The sequence below is a fragment of the Bicyclus anynana genome, chromosome 17, assembly GCF_947172395.1.
Source record: "Bicyclus anynana chromosome 17, ilBicAnyn1.1, whole genome shotgun sequence".
Classification (NCBI taxonomy): Eukaryota; Metazoa; Arthropoda; class Insecta; order Lepidoptera; family Nymphalidae; genus Bicyclus; species Bicyclus anynana.
In genome coordinates this window covers 13502225-13530122 of record NC_069099.1, presented here as the reverse complement: position 1 = coordinate 13530122, position 27898 = coordinate 13502225, and the positions used below count along the sequence as shown (strand labels likewise).

The following is a 27898-nucleotide window of genomic DNA, read 5'->3' as shown; positions in this document are numbered from 1 at the left end:
AGTACCACTAAAAATATAAAGACACTAATTTGGAAACTACTTTTTTTACCCACAAATTTAGGAGGAAAACTCCCATGTTGGAACACTATGTATATAACATACCAATAGGAATCGACCGTTTCACTATCTTTATTGTTATTTTGACTCACTCGCACTTACTTGAAATTAATCTTTTTTCTCAACGTGTCAGGCTCAGGCTGCTGTCAGAGTCAAAACTCAAAGTATTAATAGCCGCTGCGTTATCAGTAGCCAGTGCCGGTCCAAGTCCAAACTAAAACCAATACTTTCATTTCATTTGACGTTAGTGATCCAATACAAAAAATAGTGCACAGTAGTGTGGTAGCGTAGTTCTGTTTCTCGAATATTAAATAAATAAATAGTGAATAATTTATCTATGAAAATAAAAATGTTACGAAATTTAAGTAAAGCTGTACAAACTCAAAAAGCTAAATTCGCAACTGCAGCCGCACCGGCACCGCATACGAACCCTGAAATTTTATACACAGGGGTAAGTTCACAATTTTTAAATAAGAATATTTTTTTTTTTTTATAAGTATTGTACTTGTAAAGTAAACTTTCTAAACTGAATGAAAATTTTATTGAATTTTCTTTTGTCATTATTTCACGCGTCTATGTGATAATATCGTTTTCCTTTGGAGTATATTATTATATAAATGTTAACGCAGATCGCTGGATATTTTTGTTGTTTGTACGTTGTACGTATAATCAATGAATGGATTCAAGGTCAAGGCGTGTTTCAATTCGCCCACGAATCTACCTATTCAACTATAATACTATAGCCGGCTATACGAGTATCATAAACAGCCGTATGTAATGTTAATTATGGCCACCTATTGTTATGCCAATTATCTAGGTTTTTTATTGTCATTTTGATTTGATTAGCTTCAGTTTTACACCAAGCCAGCTTAAAATGGGTAGATTAGTCTATATTATATAGCCCATAACCAAGTCAATTTGCTTTTCTGAACATAATAATACAGAAACTTTTAAAAAATTTCTCGGGCGTTTATTTAAGTTATTACCTAGATATCTGTAAATAAATAAATTGATTGATTGATTGATATGATATTAAGTAATAATAATAATAATAAAGTCTTTTATTTATTTCATACAAATTAGTAATACAATTTTTTTTTAATAGATTTTTTTTTTCTTTTTATATTACGATGATATAATAAGTACTTTGCAAGAATTATTTTGTTATCCTGCAGTAAGTAGATGAATGGGTTATTTCTTAATTGTTTAAACTACTTGTATAATCCCAAACTCTCGATTGAAGTTAAAGACTGAACCAGAATTGAAAATATTAATATCATATTAGTGAATAAAACGTAAAGAAATGTGAAACTTTTAATCATCCCAGTATATATTTGTTTTGCTTCATTAATAAATGAATGCTTTTCCGTATAGTTATCCAGATTAAACAAAAAACTTGTTATTCGAGTGAATATTTACCACTACCAACAGAACAAGTTCTCGCCCAGTAAGGAATCCAGCTCCAATTCCTAGAGTAGTATTGAATTTGCCTGTACATGTTTACACTAACTTGCTATTTGCAACCAACGACCTTTTATTTGCAACTGCATGTTTGCAATTTTTCCCATCACACAGACACTATCGTCATAAGTTTATGTTCATTATCTTATCTCGCAATACACTTTGCGCGAAAAACATTCCTTGATTGCCGTTTCATTAATAAAATTATTTGAATTAATTATTTTAAATGTCTTATACTAAACTCGAAAAGCGCTCTAAGAGCAGTGATAGCCCAGTGGATATGACCTCTGCCTCCGATTCCGGAGGGCGTGGGTTCGAATCCGGTCCGGGGCATGCACCTCCAACTTTTCAGTTGTGTGCATTTTAAGAAATTAAATATCACGTGTCTCAATCGGTGAAGGAAAACATCGTGAGGAAACCTGCATACCAGAGAATTGTCTTCATTCTCTGCGTGTGTGAAGTCTGCCAATTCGCATTGGGCCAGCGAGGTGGACTATTGGCCTAACCCCTCTCATTCTGAGAGGCGACTCGAGCTCAGCAGTGAGCCGAATATGGGTTGATGACGACGATACTAAACTCTACAAGATTAATTTGGATAAAAGGTACTAAAACATTTGCCAGATACCTACCTACCTAGTTCAGGTCTGGCTCATATAGATAGACGCATAATATAATAATATTTCGCTTATGTTAAACACGCTTATGACAGCTACTGACGATCAAGTAAGCTTACAAGCCTGTTAACGGCTTGAAAGCCGATAAAACTTGTCGGATTACTTGATCGTCAGTGGCTGATATAATAGGAGCGTTTTCATTTGAAGAAAGCGATAAGATTTTTTGCATAGGATCATTCAGATATCCAATTTTTGTGAATGATGTCTATATTGGATAGAAGCAGGCGTTACTTTGCGGAAGTTTATCATGATTATATAATGATTTATTTATTTTGCTATTATCTGCGAAAAGCCGACGAACCCATGCGACAACGTCACCCAGGTCCGACGAAATACTCTCTACGTACGTTTCACCCCGAAACCGGAGCATCCTTAGCAGATGTTGACTCTACAACGTGCAATCGTTGTCGCATGGGTTAGTCGGCTTTTTGCGGATAATAGCAAAATAAATAAATTATTATATATAATGATGTCTATATTTATTTGCTATTACATTTCAAACAAAATATTTTTCACACATAGAGAGATAGGTACGTAAATAGCAACTGAAACGACGAAAAGATGGTCTGGTAAGAGAATACACAATATTAAAGAAAAATCTTGGCTTTGAACATGACAAAGAACTATTACTTAGTTATTATCTGCTATTGCTATGTAGGCAAAAATAGTACCTCCTCCTCGATAGTGGACTGAGTTAATGAAAAATTATATCTATATTTCAAGTAGGTATTTATCTTTATGAGTTTGGATAATATTAATATTATATTTAATATACTTAACAAAATTAAAATAGAAACCAATAGGTAATGTAGTTACGTATGTCCTAATCTGTCAAATTAAGCATTTCGTAGCGTTATCCACAACAACTAGAAAAAGGTAGGGTAACAACTATATTCATAAACGCAAAAAGCAGTGACAACCATTTCAGCGTTTATTGTATACTATACTATAAACTATAATACTGAATATAAATGAATCTTGGCACAATCTGAGAAAATACTACGAAAAAGGTGGTACTTCATGTCCCTAAAATAAATATAGAAGGGGGTAAAATAAGGGGGCGCTTAAGGATGAGGGCAGTAATAAAAAGTATAGAAACCACAGAATAGATAATGCGTGTACGAAATCATAGGTACTCAAAAGTTATTACGATATTACTCAGGCGAGCTCTTTTGGATTCTAAAATAACTAAGTTTGTACCTACTTATTATCTTTATTTGGATTCTTTGTAAATAAACCGCTATATTTTTTCTAACTAGAAAAAGGTAGGGTAACAACTATATTCATAAACGCAAAGAGTGACAACCATTTCAGCATTTATTGTATTGTATATATGTATGTACTAAATACATACTGTATGTATTAAATGTACCTAATCGAGAATGGAAGATTTTAAATTTTATGTACTATTTCAATTCATTGTCAATAATAACGAAAGCTTGGCATTAGCACTACTGTGCGCCCAATGTACCTTGTAACCTAATAATAGTTACTGTAAAAGTTTTTTCTTATTATTTACAAAACTAAGTAAATAAGTTTAAGAGTTAGACCACTGTTTACAGTTTAAACTCAGAAAAGCATAAATGGACTGAACAAATGCATTGTACCTACTTATTTTTTATTATTATTTTTATTTGTAATGTATGTGTTGTGTATAAAAATTTAATATTCTAAAACAAGCAATAAAAGTAAGTATATTGCTTGTTTTAGAATATTAAATTTTTCATCTTAACATCATCACACTAGGTAATAGCTACCTAATCTGTTAAAAAACGCTAGAAAATTAAAAACGACATTTTTTTTAAAACGAATCACTCCAAAATGAATGAATTTAAATGAATCTTGGCACAATCTGAGAAAATACTACGAAAAAGGTGGTGATAGGTACTTAAGAGCAGTGATAGCCCAGTGGATATGACCTCTGCCTCCGATTCCGGAGGGTGTGGGTCCGGATCCGGTTGGGGGGATGCACCTCCAACTTTTCAGTTGTGTGCATTTTAAGAAATTAAATACCTATCACGTGTCTCAATCGGCGAAGGAAAACATCGTGAAGAAACCTGCATATCAGAGAATTATCTTCATTCTCTGAGTGTGTGAAGTTTGCCAATCCGCATGGGGCCAGCGTGGTGGACTATTGGCGTTACCCCTCTCATTCTGAGAGGAGACTCGAGCTCAGCAGTGAGCCGAATATGGGTTGATGACGACGAGGTACTTAATGTCCCTAAAATAAATATAGAAGGGGGTGAAATAAGGGGGCGCTTAAGGATGAGGGCAGTAATAAAAAGTATAGAAACCACAGAATATGATAAAGCGAGTACGTAACCATAGGTACTCAAACATAATTACGATATTACTCAGGCGTGCTCTTTTGGATTCTAAAATAACTAAGTTTTTAACCGACTTCAAAAAGGAGGAGGCTCTCAATTCGGTCGGTATTTTTTTTTTTTTTTATGTATGTACACCGATTACTCAAAGACGCATGGACCGATTTTTATTATCTTTATTTGGATTATTTGTAAATAAACCGGTATATTTTTTCTAACAGTTATTCATCAACAACGAATGGCTAAAGTCCAGTGACGGCAGAACGTTCAAGACAGAGAACCCGACCAACGGGAAAGTCATCGCGGAAGTTCAACAAGCAGGCAAAGCGGACATCGACAAAGCCGTGAAGGCGGCCAAAGATGCATTCAAGTGAGACCATTTCATTTACTTCCTTACAATAACAGTTACAAAGAATATCTATACTTTAGAATTTAACAATTAGAGTTATTCATATTAATTGAGTTCTTGCAAGAACCAGCTCATGACTAAGGGCCCCGTATGGGTTCGAAACTAGTCGGGCATACTCCGACCTAATATCACGTGAGTTTTAGCCGTGTTTCATAATCAATTAATACCTATACTTCTAATACTTATCTGTGTGTCCAGTGGGAGTTTTCAATATTTTCATACTGTTACTATCGCGTTAACGTAAACGCGATATAATATGGAATTGAAACAGTTGTGCAGTAGTGCCACTAGATGGCACTGTTTTAATTCCTTAGAAATTCGCGTTTACGTTAACGCGATAGTAACAGTATCAAACTGCCACTAGGCTCTCTGTACTTTGTAACAGTTACAGTAAGTAGGTAAATATCTTTACTTCTTTAGTTATCTATACTTCTGTCTACCTACTAATATTATAAAAAGGTAGTTTGTGGTAGAGCCTTGCCAGCGAAATAGAAATGACTTCTGCCTCCAATTCCGGAGGCCGTAGGTTCTAAATCTCTCATTCTGAAAGGAAACTCGAGCTCAGCAGTGAGCCGAATATGGGTTGATAATGATGATGATGATGAAAGTTTGTGGGTAGATTTTGAAAAATATTCTACCACTAGAAAGCCACGTTTTTTGTCAATGTCTTAAGCTTTAATTTAACCACGGAATTTTCTCGAGAATTAAGAGGTAAACTTTGTGAGGTTGTAGAGGGTAATTTCTTATATCTACTGAACCAATATCGATAATTTTGCTACCACGGCCGTAGCCTCCCACCAGCCAGACCTGGACCCATTCCATCCAGATCGAACCCAAAGCCCAGGACCTTCGTCTTGTAAATCCACCGCGCACACCACTGCGCCACGGAGGCGTCAAAAACTATAAAATGTTTAACTTTTCTTACTTCCAACAAATACTCAGTATGTATTCTAGTCTAGTAGTATAAATGAAAAATAATAATGAAGAAAGCATACATTTTTACGTAATATTATTATAATAGAACAGGTTGTGTTTTATCATTATTATTAATTTATGTAATATTATCATTATTATAAATCATAATAAATAAATTAATTAATCAAATAAAAAAACCATAAAAAAACTGAAAAGAAAAAATACAAGCTCAGTCCAGAAGGTGTAGAAAGCAATTATAAAAACAGTCGGGACCTATTAAATATTGTAGAAGAAAATCAATCTATCCAATATCTAAGGTTTTGTATTAACCATAGTTAATACATAATAATGAATTGTAAAAAATGTAGGTGCTTAATTATAAAAAGTTATTGTATGGAATCAAGTTATTATACTGAGACTAGAAGTCTTTTTCAAACGTTGTTTTCTTTCAATAGTTAGGTACCATTTGTTTACCTAAATCAATACAATAAATTTTGTATTTTTTGGTTTATAAATTAATTAATAATTACAAAATCCGGAAATCTGAGAAAAAAATAATAATATCCTATGTTACTTTCTCACTGAATCACCTTGAAAATCAAAATCCAATTTCCATTTATATCCATTTCATACTGTTGAGAAACACATTCCAACATCCCAGGAACACTATCCCAGAGTGCTATAGGTTATATTATATCCCCGTATTTAAAAAGGAACCACGCAGGTGAAACGGCTTGGCGTCGGCTAGCTAATAACATATCGCTTATCATATCAATTTAATAGCTAAGTATTTTAGGAAATTAAATCGCTGCTATCAGATTGATGTCTTATTTATTATTATTATTATATCAGATTGATTATATAAAAAAAAAATTATAGATATACAAATTACAATACAATTTTGCGATGCTAAACTCGGTAGATGTCCTCGTAAGTAGGTAGGTATGCACATTTAAAATAGACCATACACGTTCTAGTATCTGGTCTATTTTTAGTTTGCATACATACCTACACAGCTAGTACCAATACAATAATATAAACATACTACAGTTTTCCCTAAACATAGATTTGTATGCGAATATTAGGTTATCTATACTTCCATCATCATCATCATTATCAACCCTTCGGTTCACTGCTGAGCTCGAGTCTCCTATCAGAATGAGAGGGGTTAGGCCAATAGTCCACCACGCTGGCCCAATGTGGATTGGCAGACTTTACACACGCAGAGAATTAAGAAAATTCTCTGGTATGCAGGTTTCCTTACGATGTTTTCCTTCACCGTTTGAGACACGTGATATATAATTTCTTAAAATGCACACAATTGAAAAGTTGGTGCATGCCCCGGGCCGGATTCGAACCGACACACTCCGGAGTTGGAGGCAGAGGTCATATCCACTGTGCTATCACCGCTCTTTACTGACGGTTGATTTACTTACGGTATACTTTTTATCACAAAAAATTCCATTGTTCCCGCGAGATTTATAAAACAGAATTTCTTATAAAGTAGAGTCAGCTATTGAAATATAACTCGTGCGCATTAACTTGACACCTAGCTACCAAACACAACCAAACAATCACAGTACAAACATCATTCGAGCCAGCCCCTGCATTCTGTATAGTTAAGGCCTCAGAATACAGAAAACCACCAGAAGGAGTGATAGCGCAAAGAAGTGAAGCCATTTAAACTACACATTTTACGATTACTCACTCTGTGTTTGTCGTGTTGTTTGACGTGCTATACAGGTGACAAATTTAATTAAATTAAGCCGTCTTGTGCTATTCCTTCGTGTAAAAATGCCGTTGGTAAAAAAAAAAAAACTGAATAGGATCACATTTCACGTGTAAGTAGCACAAATAAATATTCTTATGTTAAAATAATGAATAATTTTTACGTGAATTTAGTTGTCATAGAAACCGATGACTTCATTTTGTAAGTGTTGCCAATGTAATTGTTTTGATTTTCCCTACTTTTAATTTCAATTCAAGGATTTATTATTTATGTAAAATATTAATCAACTAAATAGGTAGGCATAGGTTCCGGCAATTAAGTTGAAATAAAATTGTGGTAATCAGCGCAGATAAAGAAAGTGTAAAATAATCTTAAAGCTTTAAAATTTTACAAATAACAATGGCGTGCTATATTATAATAAGTTCGTTCGTTCTTGTCTGTTTGTGTGTTTGTTTGCACATTTGTTTGTTTTCGTGTGCTTGTTTGGTCTTTTGTTTGTTTGTGTACCTACTTGTTTGCTTGTTTGTTTGAGCAAGAGGATTAAATAAAATATTTTTATCTTCAAAACACATTCTTAAAAGATATTAAACCATTTAAATGGCCTTATTTATACTTGAATTTTAAGAGACATAAAAATTAGAGAAATAAGACGAGATAATAATAACTGTGCACGCGATTGAAATACATATTTATAATAATAATAAAATATAATTATATGGAATATATAAAATTATTATTGTAAATATGTATTTCTTTAGTTTGTTAGTTGATAAGTTTTATAATAACCGTCTTATTATATCTATTATTTATTTGTCCTTGTCTTAAATTTTTTAGAGTTCATTTTCTTGCTGACTCTTAGCAATCACTAGAAAACCGGTCCCACTGTTTTTATTATTTACCATACAAGTTAACATTTAATGTGATGAACTGTACACTTATTGTTTTCCTTTTAACATTATAAATTTTTACCACAAAATAGGGAAAAATTTAACAGCCTCATGTACTAGCAACATTACGCGGGTGAGAATTGCGACGAGTGCAGGCTGTTGTGTACAATTTTTGGACACACTGCGCACTATAGAATGACATCTAAACGTGGCTTCTGGTGGTTTTCTGTATTCTGAGGTTAAGGCGATGGGACATCGCTCGTTTCCATGGCAACGTCGTTGTTTTTGACATTTTATTTTTGGCATCCCATTAAAATAAAGTTCAAATTGTATTATAACTTGTTATATGCCAATATTGACGGCCGCGTGGCGCAGTGGGTAGTGACCCTGCTTTCTGCATCCACGGTCGTGGGTTCGATTCCCACAACTGGAAAATATTTATGTAATGAGCATGGGTGTTTTCCAGTGTCTGTGTGTATTTATACATTATATAAGTATTTATATGTAGTATATAAATGTATATGAATATTATAATATCAACTATCTTAGTACCCATAACACAAGCTACTCTGTATGCTTACTTTGGGGCTAGATAGTGATGTGTATTGTTTAAGTATATATATTTTTTTTAATATTACATCGACGAGTATAAAGAACAAGAATCGATCTCGAGGTGTCAAGTTAATCCGCACGAGCTGTAACAAGAATACCGATGGACTAGCTGACGCCGCGTGGTTTCACCCGCGTGGTTCCCGTTTCCGTAAAAATACGGAGATAATATATAGCCTATATTCCTCGGTAAATGAGCTATCTAACACTGAAATAATTTTTCAAATCGGACCAGTAGTTCCTGAGATTAGCGCGTTCAAGCAAACAAACAAACTCTTCAGCTTTACAATATTAATAATAGATAACAAAAGTCCTTGGCTGTAACACTGACTTTAATAATATTTAATGACTGTTATTTTAAAAATACAACTCTTGGTAGGCACCTATTTTTATCTATTAAAAAAACATTGTGAAGTAATTAAATCAAGTCCTATTGAGATTTATAAGTTGGTAATAATGAGTATTATTATATGTCATGCTGATTGTTAAGTCAATAATTATGCCGTGTAATAATACAAAATTAATTCAATAATAATTCTTTTTGTGTAAAACGTGTCAAGAGGATGACAATTGACAATATCTTATATTTGCTCACTGTTTTGCTTGTTTTGCGAGCGTGCAAATTATAAAAACATACAAAGCTAACAGACGCCCCGCGTAGTTCGCGTTCCGTGGAAATACGCAAAAAACGCAATGAATTTTCAAAATTGGTTCCGTAGATCCACAGATTACCTACCCCTTTTTTTTGGGAATGACATATCTTGATCACGTGACCAGTCGATAGCAAATGCCCAGTCCCATAGGTACATTTTTCTGGTTTCGTAGCGTTAGCGATCGTAGAAAGAGAATCGACGTGCCACTTTGCTACAGGGGCTGGCTACGAAACATAAGGGAGTGGATTTGGCAGGCATAAAAGCAGTCGAAGAACTTTTTCATATCATACAAAACACAAAACAAATGATCGAAAGGTCACTAACCCACTAACTATGCGCCTAGGCCTATAAGCTCAGTCGGATTATTTTTTAATTGTTTACTTATCTTAGCGCCGTGTTGACCTTTACTCTCAGACCAAATACTTGTGTATCGCACCTAAATATACACAAGCCCAAATAAAAATAGCCCAAACACAAGGTATAGCTACCTTGTGTTTAGCTAGCTAGCACTGTATTTACCGTTAAGGAGTTCCCTTAATTACCTTGGTCTTTATCACCAGACCCCTAATGACAATCACAACCCATCTAGGTGGAAAGTTCTCATCAATCAATCATCATCATCATCTACAAATTAATCAAGCCCAAACACAAGATAATTGCTGTAAATCGTTAAGGAGTTCCCTCATCTGTATTATGGCTTCATCATCAAATCGATTCCAAACCTTCATAAAATTGTAGTGCTTTAAAATACTAAATGGAAACTTTTACGACCACACTAGTCATCCATATAACTTTTGAAAGTTCCCTTCGATTTCTCCAAGTTTCCATCATCAGATCTTGACATGACAATGGGACCAAATGGGGAGTATACCGTTTAAAACAAAAAAAGAATTTTCGATATTGGTCCGTCTTCGAGTAATCGATGTACATACTACATACATAAAAAAAATACCGGTCAACTTCCTGAACTTTCCGGAGAACCTCTTCCTTTTTAACCGACTTTTGAAGTGTCGGTTAAAAGATTTCAGCTTTATAACGTTAGTATAAATCAGCAAACCATTTCCAACAGATTGGGGTCACCGTGGAGGACAATGGATGCATCGCAGCGCGGCTATCTTATCAACAAACTGGCAGACCTTATCGAGAGGGACCGCGCTTACTTGGCTGTAAGTTTATCGTTAGACTAGCAGACGCCGCGCGGTTTCACCCGCGTGGTTCCCGTTCCCGTAGGAATACCGGGATAAAATATAGCCTATAGCCTTCCTCGATAAATGGGCTATCTAACCCTGAAAGAATTTTTCAAATCGGACCAGTAGTTCCTGAGATTAGCGCGTTCAATCAAACAAACAAACTCTTCAGCTTTATAATATTAGTATAGATTTGGTTTCACCCTAGCTACAAAACCTGTTAATTCTTACATATAGACATACCCATACCTGTGAGTACCTATTGAACATATTTATGTACCTCATCATTATCAGCCGATAGACGTCCACTTCTGGACATGGGTCTCTTGCACTTCCAAACATCACGGTCTCGAGCCGCCAGCACGCAGCGGCTCCCTGCAACCCGCTTGATGTCCTCGGTCCACCTAGTCGACCAACACTGTGCTTTCCGGTGCGGGATCGCTATTCCAGCACCTTGAGACCCCAACGTCCATAGGATCTTCGACTTAACTGGTCTGCCACTTCAGTTTCGCGAATCGCTGAGCTATGTCAGTGACTTCGTTCGTCTGCGGATCTTCTCATTTCTGATTCGATCACACAGAGAAACTCCAAGCATAACTCGCTCCGTCGCCCGCTGAGTGACTTTGCGCCTTATAATATGTGTAATTAAGTGTTCTTAAGTCATTATTGTAGCAGTCAGTTAAACGACCATAAGAGTCATGGGGGTGTCTTGCGACATTCACTTCTTTCTTGGAAAGAAGAAAAATTATATATTTTATTACCAAACCGATGATTCGAATTCAGGACCTCATGGTATGTAACCGTACTGAACCAATGAGGCAGAACGTTGAACCGTCAACTGAATCGAGAGAACTAAATTACGGAATTTAGAGATTTTTAGCGCGCAATGTTCCCAAATATCAAGATGATGTGTACAATATAACGGAAATCTTTTAGGTATTGGAAATAGCTACTTTACCCCGCCAACCTGCATTGGAGCGGCGTGATGGGTTTCAATAGCCGTGATAGCTCAGTGGATATGACCTCTGCCACATTCCGGAGGATGTGTGTTCAAATCCGATCCGGGGCATGCACCTCCAACTTTTCAGTTGTATTCATTTTAAGAAATAAAATATCTCTCGTCTCGAACGGTGAAGGAAAAACATCGTAAGGAAACCTGCATACCAGAGAATTTTCTTAATTCTCTGCGTGTGAAGTCTGCCAATCCGCATTGGGCCTGCGTGGTGGTCTATTCCCAATAGACCTACCCCTCTCATTCTGGGGGGAGACTCGAGCTCAGCAGTGAGCCAAATATGGGTTGATAATGATGATGCCGATGGGTTCGAGCTCCATATCCTCTCCTATGAGGGAGAAAACCTTGGGCGTTGAAATAGTTTGATGACAATTTTACAACAAGATCTCACGTAATAGACCTTATATTATAATGCTATATTTTACTATTTAATGTAAATAGAGTTCCTATTTAGATAATTTAGTCTAACAGTCCTGGAATTACTTTTGATTACTTTGCCAGTGTCCTAAACGTTCGAGTAATAATACCTATTCAAAGTTGCGGTAAGCACGAGTGGAACTTGCGTTGTCATTTTGTTATTACGGGTACTGTGATAATTTGAGATAGGGTTGCCTTTGTTGACTTTTTTTTTTGTTCTATTATCCTCATGCGATCAGTCGACAGACTATGAGCAGAGGTGTTGTAAGTAAATTTGGCGGTTAAAAGCAATCTTCCCCAGTGGAAGCAGCTCCATGTAAATGTTATTTAAGGCTTTCAATCTTTGCCGTCTTTTCAAGCGTTGAATCGTCTGTGGTATAGTTAACTGTACAGCCAGGTGATTCGGATGGTTTCTGAGTCTGGCTTTGTACTTGATGTTTTTATTTCTTCTTTTACTGTTGGCATTTCTAGATGTTCGTGAATTTCTGTTATCCGTAGAAACCACGGCGAGTTCAATATGTAATTTTGCGCTCTTTGTATAATGCTAATGTTGGAGTCGCATTTGTTGACTTAAATTTTTTTTTAAATATTTGATTATATAATCAAAGGGGAAAACAAATAGTAGGAAAATATTTAAAGTAGAAGCCTTAGTATTAAGTTAGCATTAATTTAATTCTCATGTTATATTTTTCTTATTTATGTTATGTTTTTTTTTATGGCTGAAGAAATGTTTATTATTATTATTATTATTACTTATTATTAAAAACTCATGACGAAAACAGCTTGACGTAAAAATATATAATTTGACAGGGAAGTAGTTTCTAGTCAGAAGACATCCGCAAAGTACCGAATTTACGACAGGGCCGGATTAACAAGGTGTAAGGGTGGACTTATATGAATTCCACTGTTATTCGCAGGCGTCCCCAAGTCTACAAATTTTGTTTCAACCCTAGACGCGATCGCAATTTTCGTCATGTATATAAGTAGTTTATCTGTTATGTATTCTGTGGTACTGGTGTAGCATGCATGCGCCGCGTTACGTGAACTCGAGATAACAATCGTGACCTTGATAACATTTGTAAACATACGGCGCGATACTTGGCTACATACGCCGGCGCCGCCGGTTAGCAGTGTAGAAAATTGCGACCATTATGAATCCGCTGACAACAATATGACAATAGTCTGTTTCCATGTTTATTTTACACGAGAATTTATCTGCTGTGTTTGTAAAAAAAAAATAAACATTTAGAGTGTGCATTTTCACGATTTTTCCTTCAATTAGATTAGATATAAGCATTAATTACATCGCTATTGAGAATTTTCTAATAATCTTTCATTAAGAATCTCAGTATATCAGTTGGTAACAAGTTATCGACTTTTTATCCTACCTATCTAACTTTTTGATCAAATTGATGACGTAGATTTATGACATTGGGAAGGAGCGCTATCAACAAAAGATAACTCATACAATGATACTTAATAGGTATAAATAATTTTTGCTTTCACACATAAGGGGCCCCTGTATTCGGGAGGCCCCGTATCATTGATATGGCTGATACAGCGGTACGCCCCTGGCTACAGTTATTGTGCCTTCTGTAGGCAAACGCGTTTCATCAGCTGAATCTTCCCTTACCTTCAGATGCGATTATAGGCAAACTCTGGTAGAAGAAGGACCCCTTATATCTTTCAAAGACCTATACAACGAAACCCCACACTATAATATAAACGAGTAAAAACCACTTTATTGACCCTAAAATATTATATCGCAAGTCGTTCCCGCCAACCGATCGCTACCCCTCTCTAACCCCCTACTCTTTCAAGAAACAAGTCGCGCCACCTAGCGTCGGCACGAGCTAACACGAGATTGAGCGATTTTATATCCGTCTCAGACTACTATTTCCTACAGTACCTACATACTCATGCTAATTTACAGTTTACTAGTAGTAACAGTCTTCGTGCTAAATCGCGGACGGACGGACAGACGGATATGACGAAACTATAAGGGTTCGTTGACTATGGAATACCCTAAAAAGGCATGGATACATTTTTTTTTTTAATTCTTTGCATCTTAGTCCTCGACTACAATCTCACTTGATGGTAAGTGATGATGCAATCTAAGATGGAAGCGGACTAACTCTTGTTAGGACGGTGAAAATCCACATCCTTTTGGTTTCTACCGGAACGCTAGGTCGCTTGGCGGTACGTCTTTGCCAATAGCGTAGTAACTAGCCACGGCCGAAGCCTCCCACTAGCCAGATCTGGACCAATTAAGAAAACCTCAATCGGCCCAGCCGGGTATCGAACCCAGGACCTCCGTCTTGTAAATCCACGTGCTTACCACTGCGCCACGGAGGCTGTCAAATATCAAATATTAAATATTTTCAGCAGAGACACTTTTTCATATCCTCAGAGTCTAGAGACACTGGACAATGGCAAACCATACCTGGCGTCGTACTACGGAGACGTTGCCTCTGTGATCAAGAACCTGCGGTACTACGCGGGCTGGGCCGACAAGAACCACGGCAAAGTGCTGCCCACTGACGGGAAATACTTCGCCTATACCAGACATGAACCTGTCGGTAAGTCTTTTGAAGTAGATACCTACCTACGAGTGCTACCTATGGGCCTGCTGCCTGCACGATTGGCGTGAGAAGTAGCGAGGAAAGGTGGCAGACATGCTATCTCATGCTATTTCTTTCAGTTTTTGATCGCAGTATGTAAACAGAGAGGGCGCGAAGAGCATAGTATGGCGTGGCCTTTAGGCACATTGGGCAACTCTGTGTCCATGTTTGAATGTCAAAAGGCAAGGCGATAAGTGTAACACAACACAACCTCAAGTACTCGCATATGAGGCGTGCAACAGTTAGCGCTTGTTAGTTAATGTTAGACTCAGACCAATTATTGTATAGGACCTGCCTCGCTAGACGTTACTTTTCTGTCAAAGTATATGATTAACGATCTAATGCGATTATAAAAACTGTCTCTATAGAATCGATGTTAAATAGTTGTAATCGTGTCCGTCGGTTAAATAGCTCCGTAAAAATACCTTTTTGTGTAATTGAATTGTGTAAAAAACGGGCAAAAACGTCTAGTTTAGTATAAGATGTATACCAAATCTAAGCTCGTTTTCCTCAGAAAATGACAGACAATTTTGTGCGATACAAGTCCTTCTATAATTGGTCTGAGATGTTAGATGATGACGCAGTATAAGATGGTAGGACGATTGAAGATTTGTTTGCATATGTTCAACACAAAGATATCTTTTTGAATCCTTAATAAATTGATCCTCGGTTAATCAACCAAATCAAAGACTCTATCCCCTCACGCTGGACAATTGTCGTCATTCGTCCTCCAGACTTTTCGATTAGTTTACTGTTTAGGGGAACTCCGAAAAAGGGTTATTCATGGTTAAAATAAGTAATTGGCACCCTCTTTTCTAATAAACAACATTTGTAGTTGGATTTGTAACCACGGTCAAAACTTTCATAATTCCAAAATTTTGAAAAATAGGTGTCTATATAGATACTCCTAGTGCTTTAGGTACTAGTTCTTTGCCTGCTGAACGACTATTATAGCGTTTTATATTCAGAATTCTGATGATGGTCTGGCATTGGAACTTCCCTCTGCTGATATCTACTACTAGACAAAACCTAAGCGAATTCAGGAGTGATTCACCTGAGTTGTTAGCCAGGATCTCCTAGAGTCGATATAATACTTTCCTGATCAGATTTCTCATACCCGCTAATAATGAATTTTAATGTTTTTTTATAGGTGTGTGCGGTCAGATAATCCCATGGAACTTCCCCCTACTGATGGCGGCGTGGAAGCTGGGCCCTGCGTTGGCTGCCGGCAACACGCTGGTGCTGAAGCCCGCCGAGCAGACGCCGCTCACCGCACTGTACATCGCGCAGCTCGTCAAGGTGTGTCTGTACATACCTTCCTCAGCTGGAGCTATGCCCCGCGATTATTTTTGGACGCTCTCAAAAGGAACCTCCTTGCGTGCCACATCATCATTGTTGCTTCGCTCCTATTGTCGTAGCGTGATATTACAGAGCACATAGCCTTTCTCGATAAATGGACTATACACATAAAGAATTTTTCAATTTGAACACGTAGTGCCTTCAAACATACCAACTATTGTTTCTCACAGAGTAAAATACCGTATTGCAGGAAGCTGGCTTCCCAGCGGGCGTGGTGAACGTCGTGGCAGGCTTCGGGGACGCCGGCGCAGCTATCGTCGACCATCCCGACGTCGACAAGGTCGCCTTCACTGGTGCGAATCGTTTTCATTTGTATCTTCTATCTTTCAATTCGGCATCACTACGGTGACTTCAGCAAAGTCCAAGTTTCCATCGCGTAAAGACATGAAAAGGCTTTTTTAGTCCTCAAAGGGTTATACTACAGTCTTCTGTATAAATTTTCGCAGCATATGGATTGTAGCCAGTAGTATTAATCCTTTCGGAAATCGGGAAACCGTACTTTCAAATTGTACTTAGAGTTCTCCGGATTTCGTAGGTAGAGTCTATTATACGAACTTTTTTAGAAACATCAATAGGTGTCCAACGATAATTGCAGGTTCAACTGACGTCGGCAAGTTGATCCAACGCAACGCGGCGGGCACCGTGAAACGTATCACTCTAGAGCTGGGTGGCAAGTCGCCCAACGTGGTGTTCGCGGACTGCGACCTGCCCTACGCCGTGGAGCAGTCGCACATGGCGCTGTTCTACAACATGGGCCAGTGCTGCTGCGCCGGTAAGTGACAACAAAGGGCGAGTTGATCCAATGCAACATCCCCCTGCATAAAACTCGCTGGCGAAGACGAGGTCCCCGTTTATTAAAGTCACCTCGGTGGACTCCAACTACGCTCACGATTGCGTCAGGATTGATACTCTCAGGCTAAAAAACCCTTTCCGATCTGCCAGAGTTTCAGAGTAGACACCCTTAGAGAGTGGTTCTCTCCGTCTCTTCTTTTGCTCCTCATCATCTCAGGAGATGCTTCTGCGCTTGCCTTAACTCCTGGTGATAAAGGAGCTTAACTTTCACAATTAGAAAATACCCTGCATAAAATTATATCGCAATTTCTTACAAAATATCGATTGTTATTCAAATAATCCAACCCTAAACGAGTATAAATCTTTCCTCAGGCTCGCGAACGTTCGTGGAGGACAAGATATACGACAAATTCGTGGAGATGTCAGCGGCGCGCGCGGCGCGGCGTGTGGTGGGAGACCCCTTCCGCCCCGACACCGAGCAGGGCCCGCAGGTGAGCTTTGTTACACATACTTTGTTTGGTACATGACACTGATAGACTTGTTCGCTGATTTGTATGGAGAGGATAACTTTTTTTTCTGTTTGTCTAAGTGCCATACCATAGGTTCCTTAATCTGTCAATCGCTGGGAGCTCTTGGGTGAGTCACTAATAAATCTGTAGAAGTCTTCCATCTCGCGCGAGGGCCGCGTCGAGATGTGCACTAAAAAGGTCGAGTGCCTTAAAGGGTTAATGGGACCGATAAATGGGAAAGGCATCACTGAGGTTTGGGATACAGAAGTGTTGCCTTATGGGGTGTGAAGCCGTGAAAGTTGAAGCAGAAAATGGAAGGATGGATCTCTAAGAGCGTTTCACCCACAGGGCGTCCGTGGCCACATGAATCGGTTCTAGAGGACCTGGAAGGGTTTTGTAGTCGCTTTTAGGTGGTAGGCAAACACAACTTTAGCGTAGCATTGGACGAATGCTAGCCATAACGTATAGAGGAAACTTTGCGGAGGAAAGAGCTGACGGGTTATTGCACAGTTGCCATTGCGATGACGTAATTTTCGTTAACAATGGGTATGGAATACGAAAATGCGGTTGTTGCGGTTGTTATGATGTTCATTTTAATAGGTTGTTAATTTTAATAGAGCAAACTAGTGAATAGAGTATCTAGGCTCTGTAATGGCCCGTTTAAATAGGCTGATAAAATAGTGATGATTCACAAATTGTCAGATCGACGGAGAACAGCACGAGAAGATCCTGGGTCTGATCGAGACAGGCAAGCAGCAAGGCGCCAAGCTGATGACGGGCGGCGCGCGCCACGGCAAGGAGGGCTACTTCGTGCAGCCCACGGTGTTCGCCGACGTCAAGGACGATATGGAGATCGCGAGAACTGAGGTGAGGTACTCGTGCTAAAACGGTTATTTACAGCTTGGCAAAAAAGTGTAGAAACGGAACTAATTTTTATTTCCTCTTACAACACTGTTCAACTTGTTAGTGTCTATGTTATCAAAAGACTCGTGATTATTTACAAAATTAATATATTGTGGAAAATTATCTCTGTGCTGTCGAAAGTCTCGTAATTATTTACAAAATTAATAGGTTGTGGAAAATTCTTGGCAGTGAACTAATATTATTGTGGCACAAGATGATTAAGACAATCCGTAGAGGCACACGCCTGCTTTGAAAGATAAGTTGTTATGTTACGTTTGGATAAGTTTATTCGTGTTTCCATATTCGCCAATAATAAAAAATAGTGGCGCCTCTATTAATTTCTACTCTTTTTTGCCAAGCTGTACGTACCTGTCACGGTCGGTAATAATAATTTAAATATATATAAACTCATAATAAGAAATTTATATACTTTTTTAATAAAATTTTGCTAACTGCACTTAATTACCATACAAATCTTGGGTGCTAGAATACTGGCTGCATTTCCGCGTTAAACAGCCAGGTTGATCCTTTGCACAAATGAGTCAGCCCTTTTGTAACCAGTTGAATCGCGGTGAAATAATTCGGAGAAATTTTTGGGCACTGACACTTTATGGCCCGAGGGTCTTCACGGCAAAAGGAACAAATAAGTAATTCGTTAGTAATTAATAAAATTTTAATAAATTCATATTACGTGTAGATAAAGGGGGAGTAAATTTTGTATATGAGTTAAGGTAGTATTTTTATTAAAATTGGGATTGTAGGACTTAGATACTTATCATAAGAAAATAACGTTTCAACTAATTGCTCATTAATTTTTGTTTACACTCAGTTAGGTGTGCTATCATTAAAAATTAAAAAATAAAAATTTTAATAAAAAAAATTCAACCGACTTCCAACTCAAAAATTAACCTAAACTAAAAAGCAAAAAATAACATCTTACCTATGTGCTACCTTCTGATCAGTTTGAAGGCGGTGCCAAGCCAGTGATATTTTAATTTAAGCCGTTTAAATTACAAAATTTCTGTGGTTCTTTCAGAAACGGCTTTAATTAAAACATTACACTAGATTGGCACCGCCTTCAAACTGATCAGAAGGTAGCACATAGGTAAGATGTTATTTTTTGCTTTTTAGTTAAGGTTAATTTTTGAGTTAGAAGTCGGTTGAATTTTTTTTATTAAAATTTTTATTTTTTAATTTTTAATGATAGCACACCTAACTGAGTGTAAACAAAAATTAATGAGCAATTAGTTGAAACGTTATTTTCTTATGATAAGTATCTAAGTCCTACAATCCCAATTTTAATAAAAATACTACCTTAACTCATATACAAAATTTTACTCCCCCTTTATCTACACGTAATATGAATATTCAGAAAAACGTGAAAGGTGACTGTCCTCCGTCTTCATCACCAGACCCCCTATGCAGTCACAATCCATATGGTTGGATAGTTCTCATCAATATAAAATTAAATCAAGTCCAAACACAAGATAGCTACTGTGAACCGTCGAGGAGTTCCCTTAACTATCCTTCGTCTTCATCACCAGACCCCTAATACAGTCACAACCTATCCAGGTGGAAAGTTCTCATCAATACAAAATTATCAAGTCAAAACACAAGGTAGCTACTGTGAACCGTCGAGGAGTTCCCTTAACTATCTTTCGTCTTCATCACCAGACCCCTAATACAGTCACAACCCATCTAGGTGGAAAGCTCTCATCAATACAAATTTATCAAGTCCAAACACAAGGTAGCTACTGTAAATCGTTGACGAGTTCCATCGTCTGTGTTTTGGCTCCATCATCAGACCAACTCCAGACCTTCATAAAATTGTAGTGGTTTAAAATATCTTATGGAAACACTAACAAACGCACTAGCCGTCCCTACAATTTTCGAAAGTTCTCCTCGATTTCTCCAGGATGCCATCATCAGATCCTGACATGAAAAAAATGGGACCACCCTGGAATCAAACCCTTCAAAACAAAAAAAGAATTTTCAAAATCGGTCCACAAATGAAGGAATTATCGCTGGACATACATAAAAAAAAAAAAAAAAAAACATACATACAGTCGAACGTAGAACCTCCTCCTTTTTTGGAAGTCGGTTAAAAAGTAGGTGAGGTAGTAAGTAGTAATTAAATTAGTTATCACGTGTCTCAAACGGTGAAGGAAAAACATCGTGATCTCTGCATACCAGAGATTTTTTTTATTTCTCTACTTGAATGAAGTCTGCCGATCCGCATTGGGCCAGCGTGGTGGACTAACCACTCTCCTGAGAGGAAACTCGTGATCATCAGTGTTAATTCTGATGATGCGTGCACATCTAACTATGGCTGTAGTATAGTACCAGCCGATAGATGTCCACTGCTGGACATATGCCTCTTGCATGGACCTCCAAGCACAACAGTCTCGAGCCGCAAGCATAAAGCGGTTCCCTGCAACCCGCTTGATATCCTCGGTCCACCTAGTGGAGGGTTCAACACTCCAGCATCTTAGGACCCCAACGTCCATCGGCTCTTCGAACTATGTGGCCTGTCCATTGCCACAAGCTATAGTAATAAAATGACATGTAAATATTTCAGATTTTCGGTCCCGTGCAGACGATCCTGAAGTTCTCTCAGATGGACGAGTTGCTGGAGCGCGCCAATAGCTCGGAGTACGGTCTCGCCGCCGCAGTCTTCACAAAGGACATCGACCGCGCCAACTACGTCATACAGGTGCGTCTACCGTAGCGTCCGTCTGCGTCCAAGGTGGACCATGCAAATACAGAAGCTGCTTAGACCGCAGTGCGTCCATTGATCGACCGATGGACCAATGATTTGATTATATAACCCAAGGTTTCTCAAAGTGGGGTTCGCCATTCGACGGCAGGGGATTCGCGACAAGATTTACGTAACTGATACCAAATCAGAATTACGGTTAAAATTGTCCAAAATTACTCCTAACATTGAATCAATTTGCGACAAAAAACAAGCACACCCATCACAACAAAACAAAGACTTTTGGTACTTTACGTGATACATTTTATCTAAATAAAAGAATACCTTATTTTCTTCAACAGTCAAATTATTTTTTGCCTTGGGGGGGGGGGGGGTTTTGTTTTCCCCCCCCCATTAGTTAGTAAGGGGTTCACTGTCACTTGGAAATTTTAGCAGGGGTTCGTGGAGCCGAAACTTTGAGAATCCCTGTTATAACCGATTAAAAATTTGTTTTTGTTTTTGAAGTTATCCAACCGTTAATACAAACGCAGGGTCTCCGAGCGGGCACGGTGTGGGTGAATGACTACAACGTGTTCGGCAACCAGGTGCCGTTCGGCGGCTTCAAGCAGTCGGGCATCGGGCGCGAGAACGGGCCCTACGGCATCAAGAACTACACCGAGGTCAAGGCGGTGGTGGTCAGAGTCACTGAGAAGAACTCGTAACTTCCCTTTGAGCTTTGCACAAATGGAACTATTCCTTGTTATCACAGACTAAACGAAAAACATAGACTGACTTACAAACCACACAAATAAGTCATTGGTAAATACGGTACGGGTGGGTATGATGACGTGAGGAGCTGGTGCGATTTTTAGATTATTTTTTTCACAATTTCTCGCTACCTTCTGTTGTCATATCCATTTGTTACGCAGGTGTTTGGACTCTGTGCAATTTGCCTGTAAAATATAACATTCAATACACAGAATTTATAAAAAATATGCAGCTTACGCTTTTGTAACATACTTGTATAAATATATAAGTTACCTATATTTTTTCTTTAGTCTGTGATTTTTAGGTATTTATATGAGTTTTGAAGTTTACAGTCGAATTTACTACCCTAGCTGTATCACTTTTACATTGTACCTTATTTTTATTAAAATATTTTTCATTAAAAATGAAATTTGACAAAACAGTGGCAAAATTATCAAACTGTGCATTCCATTGAATATGGACGCAATATTCACTAAATTATTTTCCATCAATACATGTAGTTTTTGAATGTTTATATACACATGTCAATTAATAGAAACGAAAAATAGACTTATACTTTTAGATCTAATATCAATGCTATATTAGATAGGATTAAAAGCATCTTCACTTGTTCAAACAAGTGTGTTCAAAGATAATTCCGTCTATTATTTTTCCTGTAGTCTATGACTAAATGGTGTTTTGTAAGAAAATATTTTGAGGCTGTTTTACGCATTTTATGTAAATATCTTCTGTTGCCATTTGAAAACTATAGTTATTATTTCCAAGAAGTAAAAATAGCATGTAAGAAATAAAACAATTGTAATCAGTAACGAAGTTTTATTATTTCTTTTTAACAAATCACTTCTAAAATCAACTACACACCTGAGTAACAATTCTCTTTAAATAGTTTCTATAAATAATTAGATCTTTTTAAAATTTCTATTTTAGAAAACAGTGTGTAAAGATTATATGAAACTATCCTTTGGCGCATACAAAAGATGAATTTTAAATAGTACAAGAAATTAAAGATACAAAAAAAGAGGAATTAGACGGTTCAAATAAAGTAGATTTTTTTTAAACACGAACATATTAAATTATCTCCAATTAATTCAGCACCAAAAGTTAAATATTGAGGTATATCAGTATGAGACGTCCGACAATCGGTGACCGATTTTTTGAGATCAAAAAAACAAAGATACGAATTTCAATAATATTGACGCATTCGTCAAATTGTACTCTGTTTATGTCTAAAAAATCAGTCGCTACATCTGTGGTACTAATTTCGCCAAATTCACAAAAACAAAAAGTACGTTATATTTTACAATATTAAATCTTACAATCTGAAACTACGTATGTTTCAGATTGTAAGATCAATTATTAAGTGAACGTCCAGTCTTAATCATTATGGTGCTATATAATGGACCGTCTAAAACCGATTTAATACAGATAAAATAAACAGTGAAAAGTACAATATAAATAAAATGGTGAAAAACTAATCTAAAATCACAACAGTGGAATGTTTTGTGCTACTTAATCTAACATCACATAGCCTTTCACTAGGTTTTACAAAAAAAAATTATATATAGGATTAAAATGTGAAAAAAAATCCTTAATAGAAAACCTATAAAAAAACGTAAAATATCTTTGGGTTTCCTAAATGCCAACAACGTAATGGACGGTATTAGTTATGGCGAGAGATCTGTGGCGCGCATCGCATATAGGCTCAGACCAATTACTATAGGACCTGGACCAGCCCCCCTAGCCAAGTGGTATGTCGATTCTCTAGAAACTAGAAAAATGTATGGGAATGACATTTGCTATCGACAGGTCACGTGATCAAGATCTGTCATTCCCATACATTTTTCTAGTTTTCGTAGAAAGAGAATCGACATGCCACTTGGCTAGGGAGGCTGCCTCGCTAGACGTTAACCATCTGTCAAAAGCGTGCCTTGAAGGGGTTCTGTTTCAAAATTAGTTGGGGAGCCCAAATGAAGGGTAAAGATTTCACACAAAAGAAACAAAAATGCTGCCTTAAAGTAGGTAAATATGACAGTGACATAACCTGAGTAGGATGATTCCAACTTTCAACCAGGGGAAAAGGAGATTGTGGATTATTACATTTTACTAATTTTTGTTTTCACATGTAAGGGGCTCTGTAGTCCGGGGGCCCCATATATATGATACGGCTGATAGGATGGCAGCCCCTGGTCAAACATATATGATCACGATCCAACGTGTTTATACTGCGACTAGAATCACTTTCATTGTGTTAAAATTACACGTGGGTGTATTACGATTTAAAATTTATAGTTGTGTGTAGTGTAAGGATGGTCATATATTGGTGTTAAATATTTTCCATGTGTGAACGACAGACAATTTTGTTGATGAATTTGAGTGCGATACAAGTCCAATAGAAGGTAATTGGTCTGAGGAAGCAGTCTGAAAATTACTAGAGTGATACGAAAAAATAAATGCGAACGATTGACACACACTCTTAAAGAAATTATCGGCCATAAATGCCACTGTGATTCAATAACATGATTCAAAAGATTCTTTTAATAATTCTTTGTACTTAAACAGTGGACGGCCAGCCACGGAATCAGCATCTAATGCCGAAATATAACTATTATTAGAAAAAAGAATATTGTAACAGAAAATACATAAGCATGAAATGGACTTGAATCAAAAACAATCAAGTCAAAAATCACTTTGGACTAGACAAGTCAAAATAGATTTCTGTGTTAAGCTAGTTCGGATCCTGCCGGTTTAGTAATTTATATATGTATTTTAAAAATATTTTAAAAGAAATGCCGATATTTCGAAAGTTCGAGAAGCTTTGCTTCTACGTGTCCAACTTTTGGTTGCCAAATTTTCAGTTAGACTGAAAACTTATTGTCTCCTGCAATTGTTATGTCAGCGAAAATTTCTGGTATTGAAAAATAGAATCCTGAACACAGCGAGGGATTAAACGACATGAGAAGCAAGTACATAAAGCAGCAGGACGAAACACACAACTTTCCATCTCATTAAAGTGTGTGAAATAGTAGGAAATTATATGCAAGAAAAATTTAAGAACATTCCCATTGTGAATGTTCGAGTTCAAATTACATTTCTTCACTAGCGGATAAAGTAAAATTTTGCGCGCTGATTTGAAACTACAAAGAGAACCTTTCCACTTTTAGACACCGATTTGAAGCTACCAAGAGAGCCTTTCCGATTTTGGATGCCGATTTGAAGCTACAAAGAGAGCTTTTCCAATTTCGGATGCCGAATTGAAGCTACAAAGAGAGCCAAGTTAATAAGATGAAAATTTGTTTACAAGATCGATCGATTCAAGCCAATCACACCTATGTATTAGAAATCTTCAAGTATGTACAATTTTCTCGTAATACAGTTATTGTACCTACTTGATCACTTGTGATTGTGAATTATCATCTAATAGTCTCTGAATCAACAGCATCAGTAGTCGTCAGTTGTATCCTCGTTTATGACGGAGAGGTTCTCCTCGGATATCTTCTCGAGACAGCCGCATGTGAGCGAAGACAGGTTGTTAGCTATGTCTTCCTCTATCTAAAGAAAGAAAATTGACAATATAACATACTAAAATACTAATATCACAAATACTGATCAGTTTAAAAGTAAAAGTTTCAAAAAAACGACGCACAAAAGTCGTTCCCAATGCTAAAAGGGGAGCAACTGTTTGACAAGTTATCATATAATCTTCTGTCAGTTCTGTGAGACGTGTGAATGACAGTGATCATCGATTTTATGTACCGTAGGTACAATGTATGTTGTTTAGACTAAAAGTTAAAAAATATTACATCAGATTTGGTTCTTGTCTCCAATTATATTAAAATGAGGTTCACCGTCAATACCTTTTATGCAACATCACAAGTTTGGTATATGTGGTCCCGTGTGCACCAAAATATTTGGCGACAACACAATTTTCATGTAACTGTGGCTACGAGTGCCCCAATGCTACAATGTTGACAACAACGCTACAAACAGACGTGATAGCCCAGTGGATATGACCTCTGCCTCCAATTCCGGAGGGTGTGGGTTCGAATCCGGTCTGGGGCATGCACCTCAAACTTTTCAGTTGTGTGCATTTTAAGAAATTAAATATCACGTGTCTCCAACGGTGAAGGAAAACATCGTGAGGAAACCTACTCGCCAGAGAATTAAGAAATTCGCATTGGACCAGCGTGGTGGACTATTGGCCTAACCCCTCTCATTCTGAGAGGAGACTCGAGCTCAGCAGTGAGCCGTATATGGGTTGATAATGACGACTACAATGTTGCCAACTTAATGATTGCCAATATTCCTTTCCGAAACAGACACAAGAATTTTCCGAATACCTCTCGCTCCAGAGTCTCGAAATCGTCATTGTCGACGGGACACTTGAGGCACTCGTCGGAGGAGGAGTCCTGGTAGCACATGACGCTCTCGATGTTCAGCTCCACCTCGTCCGCGGGGCCGTTCGCCGTCGACAGCGAGGGGCTGCTGTTGCTCAGAGCACGGGTCTCCTGTATTTAAAAAAACACGAAATAACTTTTTTAGCTTTACGACGGAAAGCTTTTTTCCCTCTCAACGCCCGATTGATTACACATTTCGTAAATAATGTACATAAACACAAAAGAGACATATAGAGTTCTCGAAATGCCCGTAAATATATCTCTTCTGGACACCATGACGACGAGTTCTTCGATTTGTAATTTCATCTGGCCCAAGATTCCAATCTCGGGGACGTCCGGTCAAATTCAGCCTACAAACTCTACTCAACCTGCCCTGCCTACCAGCAGAGGTACGAGTCTAACCTACACGCCCTTAGAGTCGTTTTCAGCAGCAGATGATAAAGGGAAGCCCAAACTCTACTCATACTGATAAAGCAGCAGATGACAAAGGGTAGCCCAAACTCTGCTCAACCTGCGCTCTGAGCCGAGGTCTGTGTCTATGTCACGCCCTTAGTCGTTTCCGCAGCAGATGATAAAGGGAAGCCCAAACTCTACTCAAACTGATAAAGCAGCAGATGACAAAGGGAGCCCAAACTCTGCTCAACCTGCGCTCTGAGCCGAGGTCTGTGTCTATCTGACACGCCCTTGGTCGTTTCAGCAGCAGATAATAAAGGGAAGCCTAAACTCTATTCAAACTGATAAAGCAATAGATGATAAAGGGTAGCCCAAACTCTACTCAACCTGCCCTCTAAGCAGAGGTTCGAGCCTAACCTACACGCCCTTAGAGTCGTTTCAGCAGCAGATGATAAAGGAAAGCCCAAACTCTACTCAAACTGATAAAGCAGCAAATGATAAAGGGTAGCCAAGTCTTTTGGACTACCCTCTGGCAGAATTTAGTCAGAAATTAATGAAACCTGCGTGACATTAATCCTTTCTAAAACCTGTGTCGACTGATGTGTAGTGTAGATACCTTGCTGAACGCTTTGGCGAACACTTCAGACTTGGGGCGCGCCTTGAGCTTGTCGGCGAGCTTCCTGCGCGCGGCGGCGGGCCGCTTGTCCTTGGGCAGCACTCGCTGGATGCGCTCCTCGATGAGCGAGATGCTCCGCTTGAACACCACGGTGTCGCTCGGCCGCTCGCCGCCGTCGAGCGCGTCGCGCGACTCGCTGTCCGAGTTGTCGCAGCGGAAGTAGATCGTGTCGCATCCGTTCTCCTGCTTCACCTACGAATATATACAATTTCAATGTTAGTACACGTCCTGAGTGACGGCGTATCGCATAAATGAATTCCACAGCGGATAAGACAAAGTTCTATAACTTGGAATTATTTCTGAGTGCGAGCAGGCGCGCTTACATTTCTTTCAATAGTCATTTCGGGTGCGGCGGGTTCCCCCTACGCGATGCACGCACGATGAATACACACTAAAAATTACATTTGTGATGTTTGCTTTTCCATAGATACATGCAGTTACAAAAAAGGCAAAA

General features: G+C 38.0%; 2 protein-coding genes across 2 annotated transcripts in view; one reads left to right on the top strand and one right to left on the bottom strand.

Annotated features, from left to right (window-relative positions):
* The first annotated feature begins 210 nt into the window (after positions 1–210).
* Positions 211–22790, top strand: LOC112046366 (aldehyde dehydrogenase, mitochondrial). Its single transcript, XM_024082995.2, has 11 exons — positions 211–508; positions 4738–4886; positions 10788–10884; positions 14745–14913; positions 16106–16254; positions 16505–16607; positions 16910–17086; positions 17479–17597; positions 18318–18482; positions 21097–21231; positions 21765–22790. Exons 1-11 carry the CDS (start codon positions 395–397, stop codon positions 21933–21935), a joined length of 1548 nt encoding a protein of 515 aa, XP_023938763.2. The 5' UTR covers positions 211–394; the 3' UTR covers positions 21936–22790.
* Positions 22783–27898, bottom strand: part of LOC112046372 (uncharacterized) — a 65409-nt gene continuing 60293 nt past the window's right edge. Inside the window, exons 15-17 of the mRNA XM_024083003.2 lie at positions 27385–27636; positions 26319–26486; positions 22783–25530 (exon numbers count right to left, since the gene is read on the bottom strand). Of these exons, the coding sequence (XP_023938771.2) occupies positions 25420–25530; positions 26319–26486; positions 27385–27636 (531 nt within the window). The 3' untranslated portion in view covers positions 22783–25419. The remainder of the gene's footprint in view (positions 25531–26318; positions 26487–27384; positions 27637–27898) is intronic.

Coding starts and splice junctions, on each gene's coding strand:
- LOC112046366 (XM_024082995.2), top strand. CDS start 395: ATGAAAATAAAAATGTTACGAAATTTAAGTAAAGCTGTACAAACTCAA. Junction 16,255..16,504: donor ACATCGCGCAGCTCGTCAAG/GTGTGTCTGTAC, acceptor ACCGTATTGCAG/GAAGCTGGCTTCCCAGCGGG. Junction 21,232..21,764: donor GCGCCAACTACGTCATACAG/GTGCGTCTACCG, acceptor ATACAAACGCAG/GGTCTCCGAGCGGGCACGGT.